General features: G+C 44.9%; 1 protein-coding gene across 5 annotated transcripts in view; it reads right to left on the bottom strand.

Moving 5' to 3' along the window:
* Window positions 1–16,149, bottom strand: part of LOC122938153 (aromatic-L-amino-acid decarboxylase-like) — a 270,020-nt gene that overhangs the window by 154,444 nt on the left and 99,427 nt on the right. For all 5 annotated transcript variants that reach the window (XM_044293489.1, XM_044293491.1, XM_044293493.1 and 2 more), the window contains one exon: window positions 8,319–8,395. In XM_044293489.1, the coding sequence (XP_044149424.1) occupies window positions 8,319–8,395 (77 nt within the window). The remainder of the gene's footprint in view (window positions 1–8,318; window positions 8,396–16,149) is intronic.

The following is a 16,149-nucleotide window of genomic DNA, read 5'->3' as shown; positions in this document are numbered from 1 at the left end:
TATATATATATATATATATATATATATATATATATATATATATATATATATATATATATATATATATATATATATATATATATATATATATATTAGTCAGCCTGCATTTGTGGGAGGGGCGGAGCCTCTTCATATACGAGCCACACCCTCACTCACAGGCGCGTGTTCTCAGGTGCACAGCTGCCGCTGGGTGTCACTAGCAAACTAGCTTCTCTGGTGGTAGGATTCTTTCTGTGCAGCATGGAGCCAGAATAGAGCTGGTTATTTTGCTCTTTGCTACCGTAGCATGCACGCGCCATACTACGTAAGTAGGTTGGGCCGGGGCCATCTCTACTGGTCGGTCGGAACCGACTTTGATGGCGAACGGGAGGCTTTGCCTCAGGTTTGTTCGTTGGGGCTAAATACTTCTATTTTTTTCAACTTTGTTAGTAATAAGAGTTAATTCCTATAAATCTTATAAGTTTTACTTCACTTTGTTCGTCTCGTATGAAAAGTTACTTCAGCCGGTTTGCTGTAAAGGAAGAGTTACCCGGGCTGCACGTGACGTCATGTTTGGAGATCGGACGCAGCTGCTGTTTAGGCCTCTTGCTGTAGCTGTTCCTTGCCACGTGTCTCCCTCCTCCCCCCCACTACCACAATATATAGACTTCATGTATTTCACTGCTCCATGTACTTAAAAACCCTGCCGGACTTTTATGCTCCGCTGTTATCCTGAGCGGCGTTTACACTTTTGGCTTTTATTTCATGTCTTATGCTTCTTATGCCTACTATTGCACCATGCTTCATACGCCTCCACCCTCAGATGCATCCGCGCGTTTTTACTGTCCAGCACTTTCCTACTCTGCTCATTCCCAGACCAGCCTTTCCATTTGGCTGTTACGCTATGCTTTACTCCCTGCTCCCCTGAGCTGTGTCCACATGTCTATTTTCATCATTCTTCACCCATTAATCACATTCAAGCTGCGTTCACCTGTTGGCTGTTACATCTCATTCCGTACCCAGCCGACAGCCAGATCCGTATTACACGCCTGTTATTACATGTATACTCTGCTTAAAGCCATAGCTGCTACGGTTACTCCATTTTTATTCTCTGGACACACCACACTGGTGTTCACACCTTGCTCCACTCACAACCAGAGCTGCGTTCATGCGTTGACTGTTACACCATGTTTGCTCTGCTCACTGTGAGAGCTGTGTTTACACGTCTGCTGTCACAACATGTTCATACTAGGCTTGTTTCAGAGCTGCATTCATGTTCACTGTTACATCATGTTTATGCTCCACTCACATTTAGAGCTGCTATTCTACCAATTTCATTCTCTGCCACACCCAGAGGTGCATTTACACTACGCTGTGAAATCATTTTTTTTTTGCACTCCACCCACGACCAGAGTTGCATTCATACGTCTATCGGTATATCATGTTTGCTCTACTCGCACCCAGAGCTGCGTTCACACATCCTATGCTACTACAGGTTCTTTCCAGGCCCATTTCAAGAACTGCATTCACGTCACTGTCACATCTGTTATGCTCTGTTCACAACCAGAACTGCTGTTATACCAAATTTCATGCTCTGCTTATACCCAGAGTTGTGTTCACACTTCTACTGCTACACCAGGTCGTATACCCCACTCGCCAAAGCCGCTTTTCATGTCTGTCACATCAAGTTAATATTCCGTTCACATCCAAAGCTGCGTCTGCATGTCTGCTTTTACATCTTGTTCTATACTCCATTTACTACAAGAGCTGCGTTCACGTGTCTGCTTTCGCATCACGTCAATACTCTGCTCACTTTCAGATTGCATTTATACGTTTGCTTTATACCATGCTTTTCATGCGCTACCCATACTCGGAGCTGCGCCCATACCATGTTTTTTTAGGTACCACTCACATCAAAAGCTGCATTCACCCATTTGTTGTTACATCATGTGTTGTACTCTGCTCCCACTCAAAGCTGCATTCTCCTGTTCATTTCCAAGTCATGGTTTTACTTAATCTCACTGGGGCAGTCTGCACCCACCGCTCTGGTACCTCTCTCCCGACAAACAACTGCGTTCTTTTTAGGCTTATGAGAATTTTTTTATTCTTTAATCCTGGTTCATAATCACTCAGACTAGACCAGTCTCAGTGATTATGAACCAGCATTAAAGAATAAAAAATAAAATAAAAATTTCTCACTTAGGTGAACAGAAAAGTTTTACTAGTTCGTATTCACCCAGATTGGTCTCCTGCCCCAGTTCACCTCCTCAGCGGAGGTCAGTGGGCCAATAGGAGTACATTTCCTGCTATGTTTTCACAAGCTGTTCATTTGTTTGTCACGATAAGAGACTTCTCTTGGCGAACTTGCAATGTCTCAGGCTCTTGTTTTTCTCCCATCTGTTTCAATTTCATGTTACATTTTATGGTTCGCAGTGGTTAGCGTTTTATTTATGCACGTCCTTCGGATTACTAATGTCTATATTTTCAATGCCTGTTGGCAGTTATGTTCCTTAGGCCACCTTCTAGCCAATCCAATCATTCAAGTCGCTGCATATCCCATCAGGTCCGGCTTACGTTTTAATTACTTATCGTCACCGCAACATCATCCCTCTGGCTTCAGGGGCCCCATGACTGATCCGACCTCATGGCTCCGGGGGCCCCATGACCGGTTTTTCTTGTTTTGTTTGTTAGGGGTACGACATGGTTGTAGGCTGGTTAGTGTCCCAGGTTTGCTGTTGGAGGGGGTCATGGTTATGAGAGTCCCCAAGGCATTCTGGTGTTGCATAAGTTGTTTATTTAAAAAAAATAAAATGAGTGGCTGTTCTCTTTTATAGGACCTCACGACTGGCAGTCATTCGTAGTTCGTACGGTTATCTGATACTTGTTCCGCCATAAGAGGCTCCCTGGAGTGGCTCTTGGCTTAGAGGATTTCACAATTGTCATCGACATTGGTAGGTCATACGGCCATCTGATACTATTTTCCATGGCACACCTTTCAGAAGTTTTCTTTTGTTCATTTAGATTTTACATATTAGTATTTGTGGTTCATTTCAGTCTCATTTCATTAAGAAGCTTTACCCCATGTCTTCGTATTTCTAGGTTATCGAGTCCCGGTTGATTACTAAACCCGTAGGGTTAAGCCCCAATCTTTTCCCCAGCCGTTCTTAATTCTTAAGGTTCGCATCCCGGCTGTTGCCCGGACCCACGGGCCCCTGGTGGTTGGTTCGGCCCCATGGCTTCAGGGGTCCGACCAATGGCCGTCTGTCCACCTGTGCAGCTATGCTTTTGGTTTTGAAAAACTCACATCTTTACCTGCTTGCCAGCTTATGTTATTTAGGTTTCATTTTAGTCAGTTATCTCCATTTTCTGTCACGTTTCCCTTAGTCTTTTCAGGTCATGCAGTTGAACACATGTTGGGGGGTCACCTTCCACGTCGGTCAGGTCTCGTTCCTAATGATATTTCGCCTTGCATGTTATTCAGGCCACATAGTTTATCTTAGGTATCGCCTGCCACATCAGTCAGGCTCATTGTTTAATTTCACCTACACCTTATTCAGGTCACTTATTATAGTTATAATTTTATTTTTTTATTTTTTATTTTTTACATCAAGAAAACTCTGCCCCATGGCTTTGGGGGCCTGATGACTGTTTTTCAGTCCTGCTGGGCTGATTGCCTGGTTGGTTGTCCATCTGTGCATCTGGGATGATTTGGCCCGTATGTATCACATACATACCTGCTTCCCTAATTTCCTATGTTGATGTTGATCACTCACTTTATGTTTTGACTGCAAACTGGTCCAGTTCGCCCTACAGCATCATTGTCATGTCTTGCGCAGATATTTAGTCTTTAATTGTTCATGCTTTCGTTCAGGTCCTGCCAGAGGAGGAACAAGTAGGATAATTACCTCTAGCATTTGTCTCTGATCGTAGTCGATCATATCTTGTCAACCAGGTCCCCATGCAAAGTCTTTGCCTTTTTATTACGACCAGGAATTCATTTTCGCCGGTAGCTTCATTGCAATTGCATTCCATCACTCATGGGAGGGCATAGACAGAATCTTGTATATTATGGCTTCGTAGCTTCTTGCCGCACTAACCTCAGACTCCCTACAACCACGTTGAATCGGGTTTTGTACAAGGTCTAGGTCTCAAGCGTTAAAACAATGCTCAGGGGCCCGCAGTAGAAAAATGCGCAGACCATGGCTAGCAGATAGCTGTTGTCTGGGGAACTATTCAAGGATTCTCTTCCCATCTACATGGTTTATTTTGGCCAGCATTCCTGCATAGTCTAGGCAGTTAGGTTTCGGTCCCACGATCTCCTGAGGCTAGGGCATTGAAGGTACTCACACTTGGACCAAAACTTTACAAGGTTCAGCTGGTTTTCATGATCCATTTCACAATGTATTCCCGGTCCTATATTCCACTTTGGGGCAGTATCCGCAATATTGAGCATCATGTCTCTGGCCTTGTCATCCACAAGATGGGTTGTAGGTCTCCTTCTGGTCTTGCCTCATACACCCCAAATTTTTGCTCTAGATCCCTGACGCCTTGCAGTTTGCACATGCCATTAGAGTTTCTTTTTCTACCCTACTTGGCTTGGTTTTTGCCCACTTATAGGCCTACCCACGATCATGGCTTAGGGCACACAACAAGCCATTTAGTCAGGTTAGATAAGGCACGCCTAGCTGGGTTAAGTTGCTCCCATTGTTTATCTCCCTAGGGTTCTTCGGATATCTCTTGGCCGTAGCCATGACTAATACATACACATACATATCTCTGTCTAATACAGGCATGCTCAACCTGCAGCCCTCCAGCTGTTGTAAAACTACAACTCCCACAATGCCCTGCTGTAGTCTGATAGCTGTAGGCTGCTCGGGCATGCTGGGAGTTGTAGTTTTGCAACAGTCGGCAGGCCGCAGGTTGAGCATGCCTGGTCTAATGTATTAACACAAAGCACAGAGCGCAGCAATGACACTGCTGTATCTTTCATAACTGCAATAAACTTTAGAAAATAACTGCTGGGGAGGTTCTTATGACAGGGATAAAAGGATTGGGGATTTTTCTGGATTAAAGTGGTACTATACCCATGTCTAACCTAAGCCTACAATGTTCAGAAGTCACAGGTGCACACCCATAAAGCCCTGATGTGCTAGTCTAAATTTTCTTGTACTATTATCTGGATAGTCCACCACCCAGGACCCCAGTCAATCAGCTGTTTGAGAAGGCCCAGCAATCCTCTGAGCACAACAGCCTTCTTGCTGCTTAGAACACTGAAGTTACGACCATCAGTCATGGGGCCTGTGCGCAGCTCAGATCCATTCAAGTGAATGTGGTGGTGTATAATGACAGGCGGATGTTTGTTGGCTGTGGTTCTGGTCAGTATTCTCTGTAGGCATTACATCAATACTGTTTGTTGAACTTGGAAAAATTTATAAAACAAAATGATTTACACTAACTTGTGCCAGGAAAAACGTGGATAGATCCGGCACCCAAATAAGGCTACTTTCACACGGTGCGGATCTGTCATGGATCTGCACAGACGGATCCGTTCAAATACAACCGCCTGCATCCATTCAGAACAGATCCATTTGTATTATCTTTAGCTACTTTAGGACCACAGTTTTTTTACCCCCCTAGTGACAGGCCCTTTTTTACAAGTCGGCACTTCACAACTTTAACTGTTTATTGCTCGGTCATGCAACTTGGCACCCAAATGAATTTTACCTCCTTTTCTTCCCACGAATACAGCTTTCTTTTGGTGGTATTTGATTGCTGCTGAGATTTTTTGTTTTTCTGATATCAAAATAGACCGTGATTTTCTCAAAAAAAGTGTATATTTTTAACTATCTGGTTAAATTGTTCAAATATAATTACATTTCTATACACGTTTGTCTCAGAATTTATTGTGCTACATGTCTTTGATAAAAAAAAATCCAATAAGTATATTTATTGGTTTGCGCAAAAGTTATAGCGTTTACAAACTATAGTCTGGGGTGTCTACTTTCCGAAATGGGGTCATTTGTGGGGTGTGTGTTTACTGTTCTGGCATTTTGGGCGGGGCTAAATTGTGAGCAACCCTGTAAAGCCTAAAAAAGGTACTCAGACTTTCGGCCTCCTTACGCACCTAGGCTGCAAAAAAGTGTCACACATGTGGTATCGCCGTACTCAGAAAAAGTAGGGCAATGTGTTTTGGGGTGTATTTTTACATATACCCATGCTGGGTGAGAGAAATATCTCTGTAAATTGACAACTTTTTTTTTTATACAAAGGGAAAAAGTTGTCATTTACAGACATATTTCTCACACACAGTATGGGTATATGTAAAAATACACCCCAAAACACATTGCCCTACTTCTTCTGAGTACGGCGATACCACGTAACACTTTTTTGCAGCCAAGATGCACAAAGGGGCCGACTTCTTCTCACACTTTAGGGCCCCTAAAATGCCAGGGCAGTATAAATACCCCACAAGTGACCCCATTTTGGAAAGAAGACACCCCAAGGTATTCCGTGAGGGGCATGGCAAGTTCATAGAATATTTTTTTTGGCACAAGTTAGCAGAAATGTATATTTTTCGTTTTTTATCACAAAATCTCCCTTTCCGCTAACTTGTGACAAAAAGTTAAATCTTTCATGGACTCAATATGCCCCTCAGCTAATACCTTGGGGTGTCTTTCCAAAATGGGGTCATTTGTGGGGTGTTTGTACTGCCCTGGCATTTGAGGGTCTCCGCAATCAATACATGTATGGCCAGCATTAGGAGTTCCTGCTATTCTCCTTAGGCCTCATGCACACGACAGTTTGGGTACGCATCCGAGCAGCCGTTTTGGCGGCTCGGATACGGACCCATTCATTTCAATGGGGCTGCAAAAGATGCGGACAGCACTCAGTGTGCTGTCCGCATCCGTGGCTCCGTTCCGTGGCCCAGCAAAAAAAAAATATAACATGTCCTATTCTTGTCCACGCTTTGCGGACAAGAATAGGCATTTATATTGCCAGCGCCCGTTCTGTAAATTGCGGAAGGCAAGACGGGCGCCTTTTTTTTTGCGGATCCGCGGTTTGTGTGCATGAGGCCTTATATTGAGCATATGGGTAATGAGATTTTTTTCCGTTCGGCCTCTGGGCTGAAAGAAAATTAACGGCACAGATTTCTTCATTCGCATCGATCAAAGTGGATGAAAAATGGAGATGAGCCCTGCTGAGGCGTGAGGCATACTGGATCCTCACAATGGGAAGCAGGTTTCCTAATGGAATGAACCTTAAGACCGATTTGTCATACCTATATTGATAACCTTAGTCACACTGCATTTGGCCTTCTTGTTAAATGCATATTTTGCAATAGGTGTCTGTACTGGGCTTGATATATTATATTACTCTGTAAAGGGTTTCTACCACCAGAAATACTGTTATGTAGCTGACTGATATAGCGATGCGCTAATGTCAGCACTACATAACAGTATGTTTCTAACGTTAGTCCCTGCAGCCGTTTTTGTTAAAAAAGCACTATTATATGCCAATGAGCCTCTAGGTGCTATGTGGGCGTAAAATCAGCACCTAGACAGAGGCTCCGTCCACTCACCCTGTATTCCGCCCAGGTCCAGTGTTGTGCCCGCCCAGCTCCTCTTGATTGATGCCACTGTTCCCTGCATAGTTGGCGAAATTCCACGCCTGCGCCGTTTACTTCTGTCTTCGGCGCAGGCGCAGTGAGTGAATGATGCGATCCTGGTGCCGGCTTCCTCACTGCGCCTGCGCCGACTATGCCACAGTGAGGAAGCCGGCATCAGGAGAGTGGCCTTCACTCACTGCGCTGAAGACTGAAGTGAATGGCGCAGGCGTGGGATTTCGCCAACGATGCAGGGAACAGTGGCATCAAGAGGAGCTGGGCGGGCACAACACTGGACCTGGGCGGAATACAGGGTGAGTGGACGGAGCCTCTAGGTGCTGATTTTACGCCCACATGGCACCTAGAGGCTCATTAGCATATAATAAGTGCTTTTTTTTTTTAAACGGCTGCAGGGACTAACGTTAGAAACATACTGTTATGTAGTGCTGACATGGGCACATTGCTAATCAACATTTTAGTAAGCATTCTGCATTAAGAATGCTATTTTCCCTTATAACACATTGCACCAGCGCGATAAAAACTGAACGCAATCAAAACTGACTGAAATTGCATGCGCACTCATGTGGGTTTCCCGCAATGCACACGCGACACATCCGGAGAAAATCCGGATGTCCATGTGAAAGAGGCCCAAGCCAGACCACACTTTACATGTATAACCTAGGCTGCTACATTAGAAAGTGCTTAACAATTTTTAGATATTGATAGATTTACTCACCAGATTCTTGATGATCATGTTGAAGGTAAACGGGATCCATTTTGAAGGCACAGATTAGCTCTGATCTTTTTTTTACCCTGTTTTACACAATGAGATCAGTTAGTAGAGAATCCCACTTTGAATTTACTAAAGTGCATTTCTGCAGAAATACAATGAAATAAAAGTGGATTGTGAATATATAAAGATGCCTCTTAATACCACTTACTTTTTTTTAATTTAAAATAGTTAAAAAAATAGTTAAAAAAAATAGTTTAAAACAATCTTTATAGCAGACATACTATGAGGACTGCCTGCACTAGAGCAGTGCTCCTGAACCCTGTGCAATGTGAAGCTATACATATACATTGGGGAGGAAGGGGGGGGGGGGGGGGGAATGACTTCCATCCTGCAGCGTCCAGCAAAAACGTACACATTACTGTACATGTTTTTTTTGTTAGTTTTTTTTACATTGAAACTATGGTGACAGATGCCACTGTATGGCATCTGTCAGAGGCATCTATGTCACATGTATGTTTTTTGTATACGTTAAACGTAAGACAAACAATGTGAACCCAGCCTAAGAATTGCAATTTTTCTAAGATTTTCGTTAAATTGATGATAACCCATGATTATAACGTGGTAGGTGGGCAAAGATTTTGCAGTGAAGCTTTGCCTGTTCCTCCAAAGAGACAGATGAGGAAAACAGCTCCCAGCTCAGAGATAATTCCCAGCCCTCAGAGGAATGAGCGAGGGCACACCTTCTGCGTCATTATGCCTGTGTTGGTATTGTTAGCGAGTATACATATTTACACAGATGTGTATGTAATTTAACGCGTTCATATGTATCCTTCGTTAACTTTCCTCTTGGCTCCAAATATGCAGAGATGTGTTGCAAAATGTGTATTGGACAGAGCTGATTACTGTAGTCAGTGGTCCCATTAAAATGAGTGCAGCACTACAGTTACCAGCTCAGTCCACTACACAATGAACAGAACTGTGCGGTGTAGGCCCCAACTTCCAGCATCGGAGCTCTGTCTGAAACCACTCATTGGTGGGGGGTGCAGGGTGTCAGACTGTGCAACATTTGATAAATTTGCTGCACATTACGGCAATGCAGACTCCTGCAGACGGACTTTAAAAATTCACCTCATGATAAATCTTCCTCACAGCTTGGCTGCTATAAAGATATTGGAGCTTGTCAGTGGCATAACTAGAGTGCTGTGGGCTCCATGGCAGACTTTGGATTGGGGCCCCTTTCCCACACGCCGTGCCCGGTCGCACCCTCTGTGTCCGCAATTGTCACACCCCTGGTCCCTCATCGCCCAGTAATGTCTCACTGCCCCCCAGTAGTGTCCCCAACTGTCCTCAGTAATGTCCCCAGTAGTGCCCCCCCCACAACCCCTAGTAGTGCCCCCCACTGCCACCAGTCTACATGTAACAGGGCCCAGCATTTTCACTGTACCCAACGCCAGGCCCCGTCAGAGCGCTCATCTCACCTGCATGATATGCACTTCTGCTACCACACAAACTAGTCACACATTAGGCAGGTGGGCGGAGCTTGATGAACATAGGTTAGGCTCCACCCACCTGCTTAATGTGCGACTAGTTTTAGTATGGCAGTCCTTGCCATAAGTACAAACCCATTTAAGTTAATGGAACAGATTTTCAGTTACAGAAATTTCTACAACAAATCTGGCAAAAATTAATTTATCCTAATGGCCCCTTTACACTGGCCAAGCATCAGACAGATAATCGCTAAGCAGCATTTGTAGGAACTGCCAGTGTAAAGGTGCTGCCGATTACCCGATGAACAAACAAGCACTCGTTCATCAGGTAATAAGATCATTCATGTGGACACCTAAAAAAACACTAGTGATTGCTCCTCCCTATACTGTGAAGGGGATTACTGCACATAAATACTGAGGTCTTCAACACTAGTAGAAAATTTCAGGGAAGGAACGCTTACTTCCTGACGATCGTCTGCTCAATTGAGCAGTATAGAACGGCTTTTAGGGTGCTTACATTTGCTTGCTCAACACCTTGGCCAAGATTTACAAATCCTTACCATGGCTTAAAGGGATTTTCCGAGATTTTATTTTTAACCGATGACCTATCCTCTGGATAGTTTCAGTATCTGGTTGGTGGGGGTCCAACACCCAGGACACCCGCCGGTCAGCTGTTTGAGAAGGCACTGGTGACAATCATCGGTCACGTGGCTGGGGAGCAGCTCAGCCGGATTCAAGTGAATAGGAGTGAGCTGCAACACCAAGCACAGCTATAATACAATGTACAGCACTGTGCTTGGTGCGCTGGAGCGCCACTGCCTTCTCAAAACAGCTGATCGGCAGGGATTCCGGGTGTCTAACTTCAACCGATCAGATACTGATGACCGATCCAGAGGATAAGTCAGCAGTAGAAAAATCTTGGAAAACTAAGCTTAGACAGGCTGTCTAGACAGCAGCTCAGGGTGGATAAATGTGGTGCCGGTATATACACTTTTCTGTGACTATCAACTGTTGGCTTACTTTGGGACAAATTTAGCACAATTTTGGTACATCATAGGTTCCACCCCTTTCCTACCAAGCACCACCATCTAGTCAAGTAGTAGCCAAATTGCAGCAATTTTCACAAATTTTTAGACCGCTTGACACCGACATTCTGGACCCATGCAGTTTTGTTGTTGGTTTTCCATTTACTTTATTGAAAAGAAACTTATGTTTCATATCCAGTATAAATTTGTTTTTAGGAACCCTACAATACTACCACGTGCCTCCAGTTCCATATAGAACTCCATTACGATTCTGTATTTTCACACAGCAGTGTACATTGTGACTAAGAGCTTATGCAAGCTGTATCCATAGACCATGTACAGTTGCACTATAAAAGGTCTCCATGTGGTGCCTCTTTGGGGAACCATACCATCTCTTGTAAGCAACATCCAGGTGCAGGGTGGGAGGCATCCGGGCCTGCGCCTTTGACAGGGGATTGGCCAGCACGCAACAGGAAAGGAGGAGGCAGTGGTGTGACCCACAGACATTGTGGACCCAGGCTTTAATCCCACTTATTACGGTGCTTGGATGCCATGTGGCGGATCATGTTGGTGAGGTTGCTAGTGTTCACACCCCAGCTCATTTTGGTATGGCACAGGTTGCAAACAGCGCTTCACCCCCGCCTCCTCCTCCATACTAGAGAGCTTCCATTATGCACTGCATCTTATAAAGAGAAAAGTACAGGACCACTGGTTGCAACTGTGAGCCCTATAGCTACAACACTGGTCCATGTCCATAAAGCATGAAACTTCCAGAAATGTACTGCTGTCAGTTCTTGCTAGCCAGCTCCCCCACCTCTCCAAGTGGCCTAGACACTGCTGTTCTTCCTCCCTTCTTAGAAAATAGTCACACACCGCCAGTGTTTCCACTATTGAATAGCACTATGGTATCCATTTTCACAGGCATTTCTAGAGCCGGGCGAGAGTTGCGATTGCACGGGGTGCATCGCTCCAACAATTAGAAGGGATGCCGGGTGGCCAGACAATCCGGTTTTCAGACTCTGGTCCTTCGTCAAGAGCAAGGCCAGGATGGACGGCCAGAAATCCTCTTTATAACTGGCTACAAGGTCCCTTTAAGTATTCCCAGGGCAGGGGCCAGGCAGCACATCCACACAGTGTGCTGTGCGCTGCAGGACGTGACATCACAATGTCATGATCCAGCGATGCATCCAAAACTGTTAGCTGCAGCAGGGGGGAGTGGAGCATGGGTGCCAGCTTCCACAGTTCAGGGCCTCTGCAGTTGTGTCCGAAAAGCCCAGGGCCCCAGGTATTTACACACTGTGGCAGGCGCAGCACTATGAAGTGCCTTTTGCGCTGTGGCATTAGAAGAATTTTGATATCTGACTTTAGTCTAACCAGACTGTCTATTACTCTGTAATTCCTCTAGCGCCGTTCTATGGAAACAGTAGGTTTAAAGAGCACACCAAATGCTTCAAATAACTTCTTTATTAATTTCAACTTTTCTTCATATATAACACTGCCGCCTCCGCAGCAGATAGTCCATGTACATAACACGTGTTGAAAATATAATCACAAAAATGGCAGGCATAAGATGGTGGTTCAACTGTTAGATCTTGTCATTCAACAAAATGGTGGATATGTTTCTCTTGAGTATCTGTACTCACTAAGTTATTTAAGCACTTTATGATCTCTGAGAGGTATATCTGAGGTCTAACTAATAGTTCACTTGCAGTATTCAGTTAGCAGTGACTATTTGCAGATTGGGTTAGTATGATCTGGTATGGTTGTATGCAATTTGGATTGCAATATGTTTGTATGGTATTGTAGTTCAGTTTGCAACTGTAGCTTGCAATTTGTATTTGTACTTTGCAAATTGCATTTGTATGGTTGCAATTGGTGGAACTGTAAGTAAACCTATCTAGTTCAGTATACAGTTCTAAACACAATACTAGCAATGTGAACATTATATAACTTGTTTTAAATACCTATATTAGCCTCTTGTTCCCATAAAACTATAATAAGCCACAAGAAAAAATAAAATAAAGGTGAGCTTTTGGTGGGTTTTGAACCTATGGGGGGGGGCATCTGTGGCCGACGCCCTGCTATGGGGGGGGGGCATCTGTGGCCGACGCGCTGCTATGGGGGGGGCATCTGTGGCCGACGCGCTGCTATGGGGGGGGCATCTGTGGCCGACGCGCTGCTATGGGGGGGGCATCTGTGGCCGACGCGCTGCTATGGGGGGGCATCTGTGGCCGACGCGCTGCTATGGGGGGGGCATCTGTGGCCGACGCGCTGCTATGGGGGGGGCATCTGTGGCCGACGCGCTGCTATGGGGGGGCATCTGTGGCCGACGCGCTGCTATGGGGGGGCATCTGTGGCCGACGCGCTGCTATGGGGGGGCATCTGTGGCCGACGCGCTGCTACACAGCAGTCTTCATATGTAAAGTCTAGTCATGTAATCCTCAACTAGTGGCTCAGTTTTGTTAAACTACGGCAATAGTACTCACTATCAAACTAGCAGGCAGTCCAGCAGTGTAAAGCCACTCGCTCACGCTTCTGCTCCGCCAGCTTTATTAATGAACTGGGAGGAGCATGACAGAGTAAGTGATGTTATGCTGCTGGCCTGCTAGTTTGATAGTACTATTACAGACAGTTACCGTAGTTTAACAAAACAGGATTGAGGATTATATTACTAGACTTTACATATGAAAACTGCTGTGAGCAGGGGCCCGGTGTAATGGAGTACAGTGACTGCACCGGGCCCTGCCAGGAGTGCAACAGTTGCCGGCCTCCAGCCCCTCCTCCCACCCCACCTGATACATGGCAGGCAGTGCTGTGCAGCATAGCGGACAGTGATGTATCGGTGTCATACATCTTGTATATAGCTATATGTATTTTATACCAAAAGCTAATGGTGCAATTTATAAAGCGAATGGTGCAATTTATACCAGAAGTACCTACATAATTATATTATGCATCTTCTAGTGTATAGTATAAACATCTCAGATTTCACATTTTATTTAGCCGATGGTGTTATATAGATTGTTTTCATTATGTGCCTAGTGGTATCTGTATATTGTAGTATCGTGCATCCCATAGTATGGAACTTTTGTTGGTCACTGTCCCCATTATGATGTTCCCTTTTGAGGGTTCGGCAAGTGGCCACCCTAGGCACCATCCGCATATACAGTGGATCAGCTGCACCAGCAATGGAGATCTAAATCATGCTGTGGGCACTGCTGTCAGCTAATGCAGTGCGCTCCTGTGCTCATCAGCGCCAGCAGCTTGCTCCTGAAGGTTGTGCTCCACTAGGGCGAGAAATCACTGGATGCTTTCACTTGCAGCCAGCCAGCGCCCACCCTGTTCTCAAATCTCCTGGGCCCAGCAGTTATCCCCATCCCCTAGTGTTGTCACCTGAAAAGGGGGTGGGGGTGACGGGGGTGACTTGACAAACTTACTTGCCTGCCAAAGCCGCTATTAGTGCATGAAGGAGTGGCATGTCTGTAGTGAATAGGCTTTCTTAAGTTCTACTCTGGTCTTCTCTGGGCTCTCCTGGCACCAGGGTCACTAGTTACAGTCCATAAGTTTGGGGACAAGTGATAATGCAGTAAGTGATGTGGTTAGGAATGGTGTTTATTATTCTAATGTTCAATTGCAGTGCAGTACATGGCTGCCTCTTTGTGATAGAGACGATTACTCTTACCGGTAATTGGATTTTCCAATAGCCTCCACAACAGCACTCCAGGAGGGTGTCCCCGCCTCCCCAGGACAGGAAACAACGTAGAAGATCAGACTTTAACTGAAGCTGGTAAGGGGACGGGGCCTTTAATGATATAGGACTCAGTTGATTAACTGTATTGATATAATAACATAACTCCCACAATAATTACACAACTTGGGTAGGGAATCCAGTGCCGTTGTGGAGGCTATTGGAAAATCCAATTACAGATCAGAGTAATCGTCTCTTTTCCCCAGCGCCTGCACAACGGCACTCTAGGAGGATTAATAGAGAAACAAACTCTAGGGTGGAACTACTGCACATAAGACTCTTCTGCCATACAATAAGTCATGATTTTAGAGTACATCTAATTTATAATGTTTAAAGAAAGTATTTGTTTAGCTTTTTTTAAATTGACTAGTCTGAAGGACTGGTTTGGTTTTTGAATAAGGAATATGGGAGAGTAAAATCCCAGTCTTTCCTGATCTTGCGGAACTGGAACAATTACGCCCTTTAGGAGAGAGGCTATCTCCATCTCTAAGGCCTGCTGTTTTTCTGATCTTTTTAACGGCTTGTTGATGGTGAAGTATTCCGGAGGAGGCATATTGAACTCTAGATTGTACCCCATGCATATGGTGTTTATAACCCAAGAGGCGGAAGAAATCTTTTCCCAGGTGTTGGAGAACATCTTTAACCTGCCACCTACTTGAGGCCTGGCATCATTGCCCGGGTTTAGAAGTGGATTCGGGGTTGAATAGAAACCCCCTCTTCCTCTGGAGGATTGCCATCTTCCGGTACTGTCCTCTCTCTTCTGGTCTATTTCTCCTTTGATTCCGAAAAGGACCGACTCTGCTGATAAAACTTTGATTCTGAAGGAAATCCCTTCTTTTTGTCTGATGCCTTTTATAAAAGGTCCTCAAGGACTGACCCAAACAGCTCATCTCCCTCACACGGAATAGAGCATAGCCGACTCTTTGAAGTGGCATCACCGGGACCAAGATCTAAGCCATATAGCTCTTGTAGAATTGGAGAGGGCTGAGGATCTAGCAGAGAGTTTCACCAGGTCTGCGGATGCATCTAACAGGAAATTACAGGCATGTTTTAAGGTAGGTATTGAGGCCAGGATCTCTTCCCTTGGAGTCCCTGCCGCCAGGTGTTCTTCAAGCTGTGTTAGCCATACTGACAGGGATCTTAAGGTGCAGGTAGCGGCTATACTGGGCCTAAGTATGGCTGTGTTTGTCTCCCATGCACGTTTTAACAGACCCTTGCATTTCTTATCCATAGGATCTTTTAAAAGGCACATGTCTTCAAAGGGAGAGAAGGGAAGAGAAGTTTTCTTAGCTATCCTGGCGACAGGCGCATCAATCTTAGGAGTCTTGTCCCACAGAACTGAATCCTCCTCAGTAAAATGGTTATTTCCTTTTAAAGTAGGCATGGATTAAAATCTTTTTCTCTGCATCTTTCCATTCCTTTTTAATCAACGTTTAAATGTTACTATGACCAGGAAAGACCTTTCTCTTTTCTCCCAGCCCCTGGAACATTCTGTCCTGCACAGACTGAGGCTCCTTAGTTTCTTCTATTTTCATTGTAGTCCTAATGGTCCTTAACAGCCTTTCTGTATCTTC

Source organism: Bufo gargarizans, chromosome 5 (genome assembly GCF_014858855.1).
Source record: "Bufo gargarizans isolate SCDJY-AF-19 chromosome 5, ASM1485885v1, whole genome shotgun sequence".
Classification (NCBI taxonomy): Eukaryota; Metazoa; Chordata; class Amphibia; order Anura; family Bufonidae; genus Bufo; species Bufo gargarizans.
Note: the sequence above shows the minus strand (reverse complement) of the source record. Positions and strands in the feature narration are given on the sequence as shown.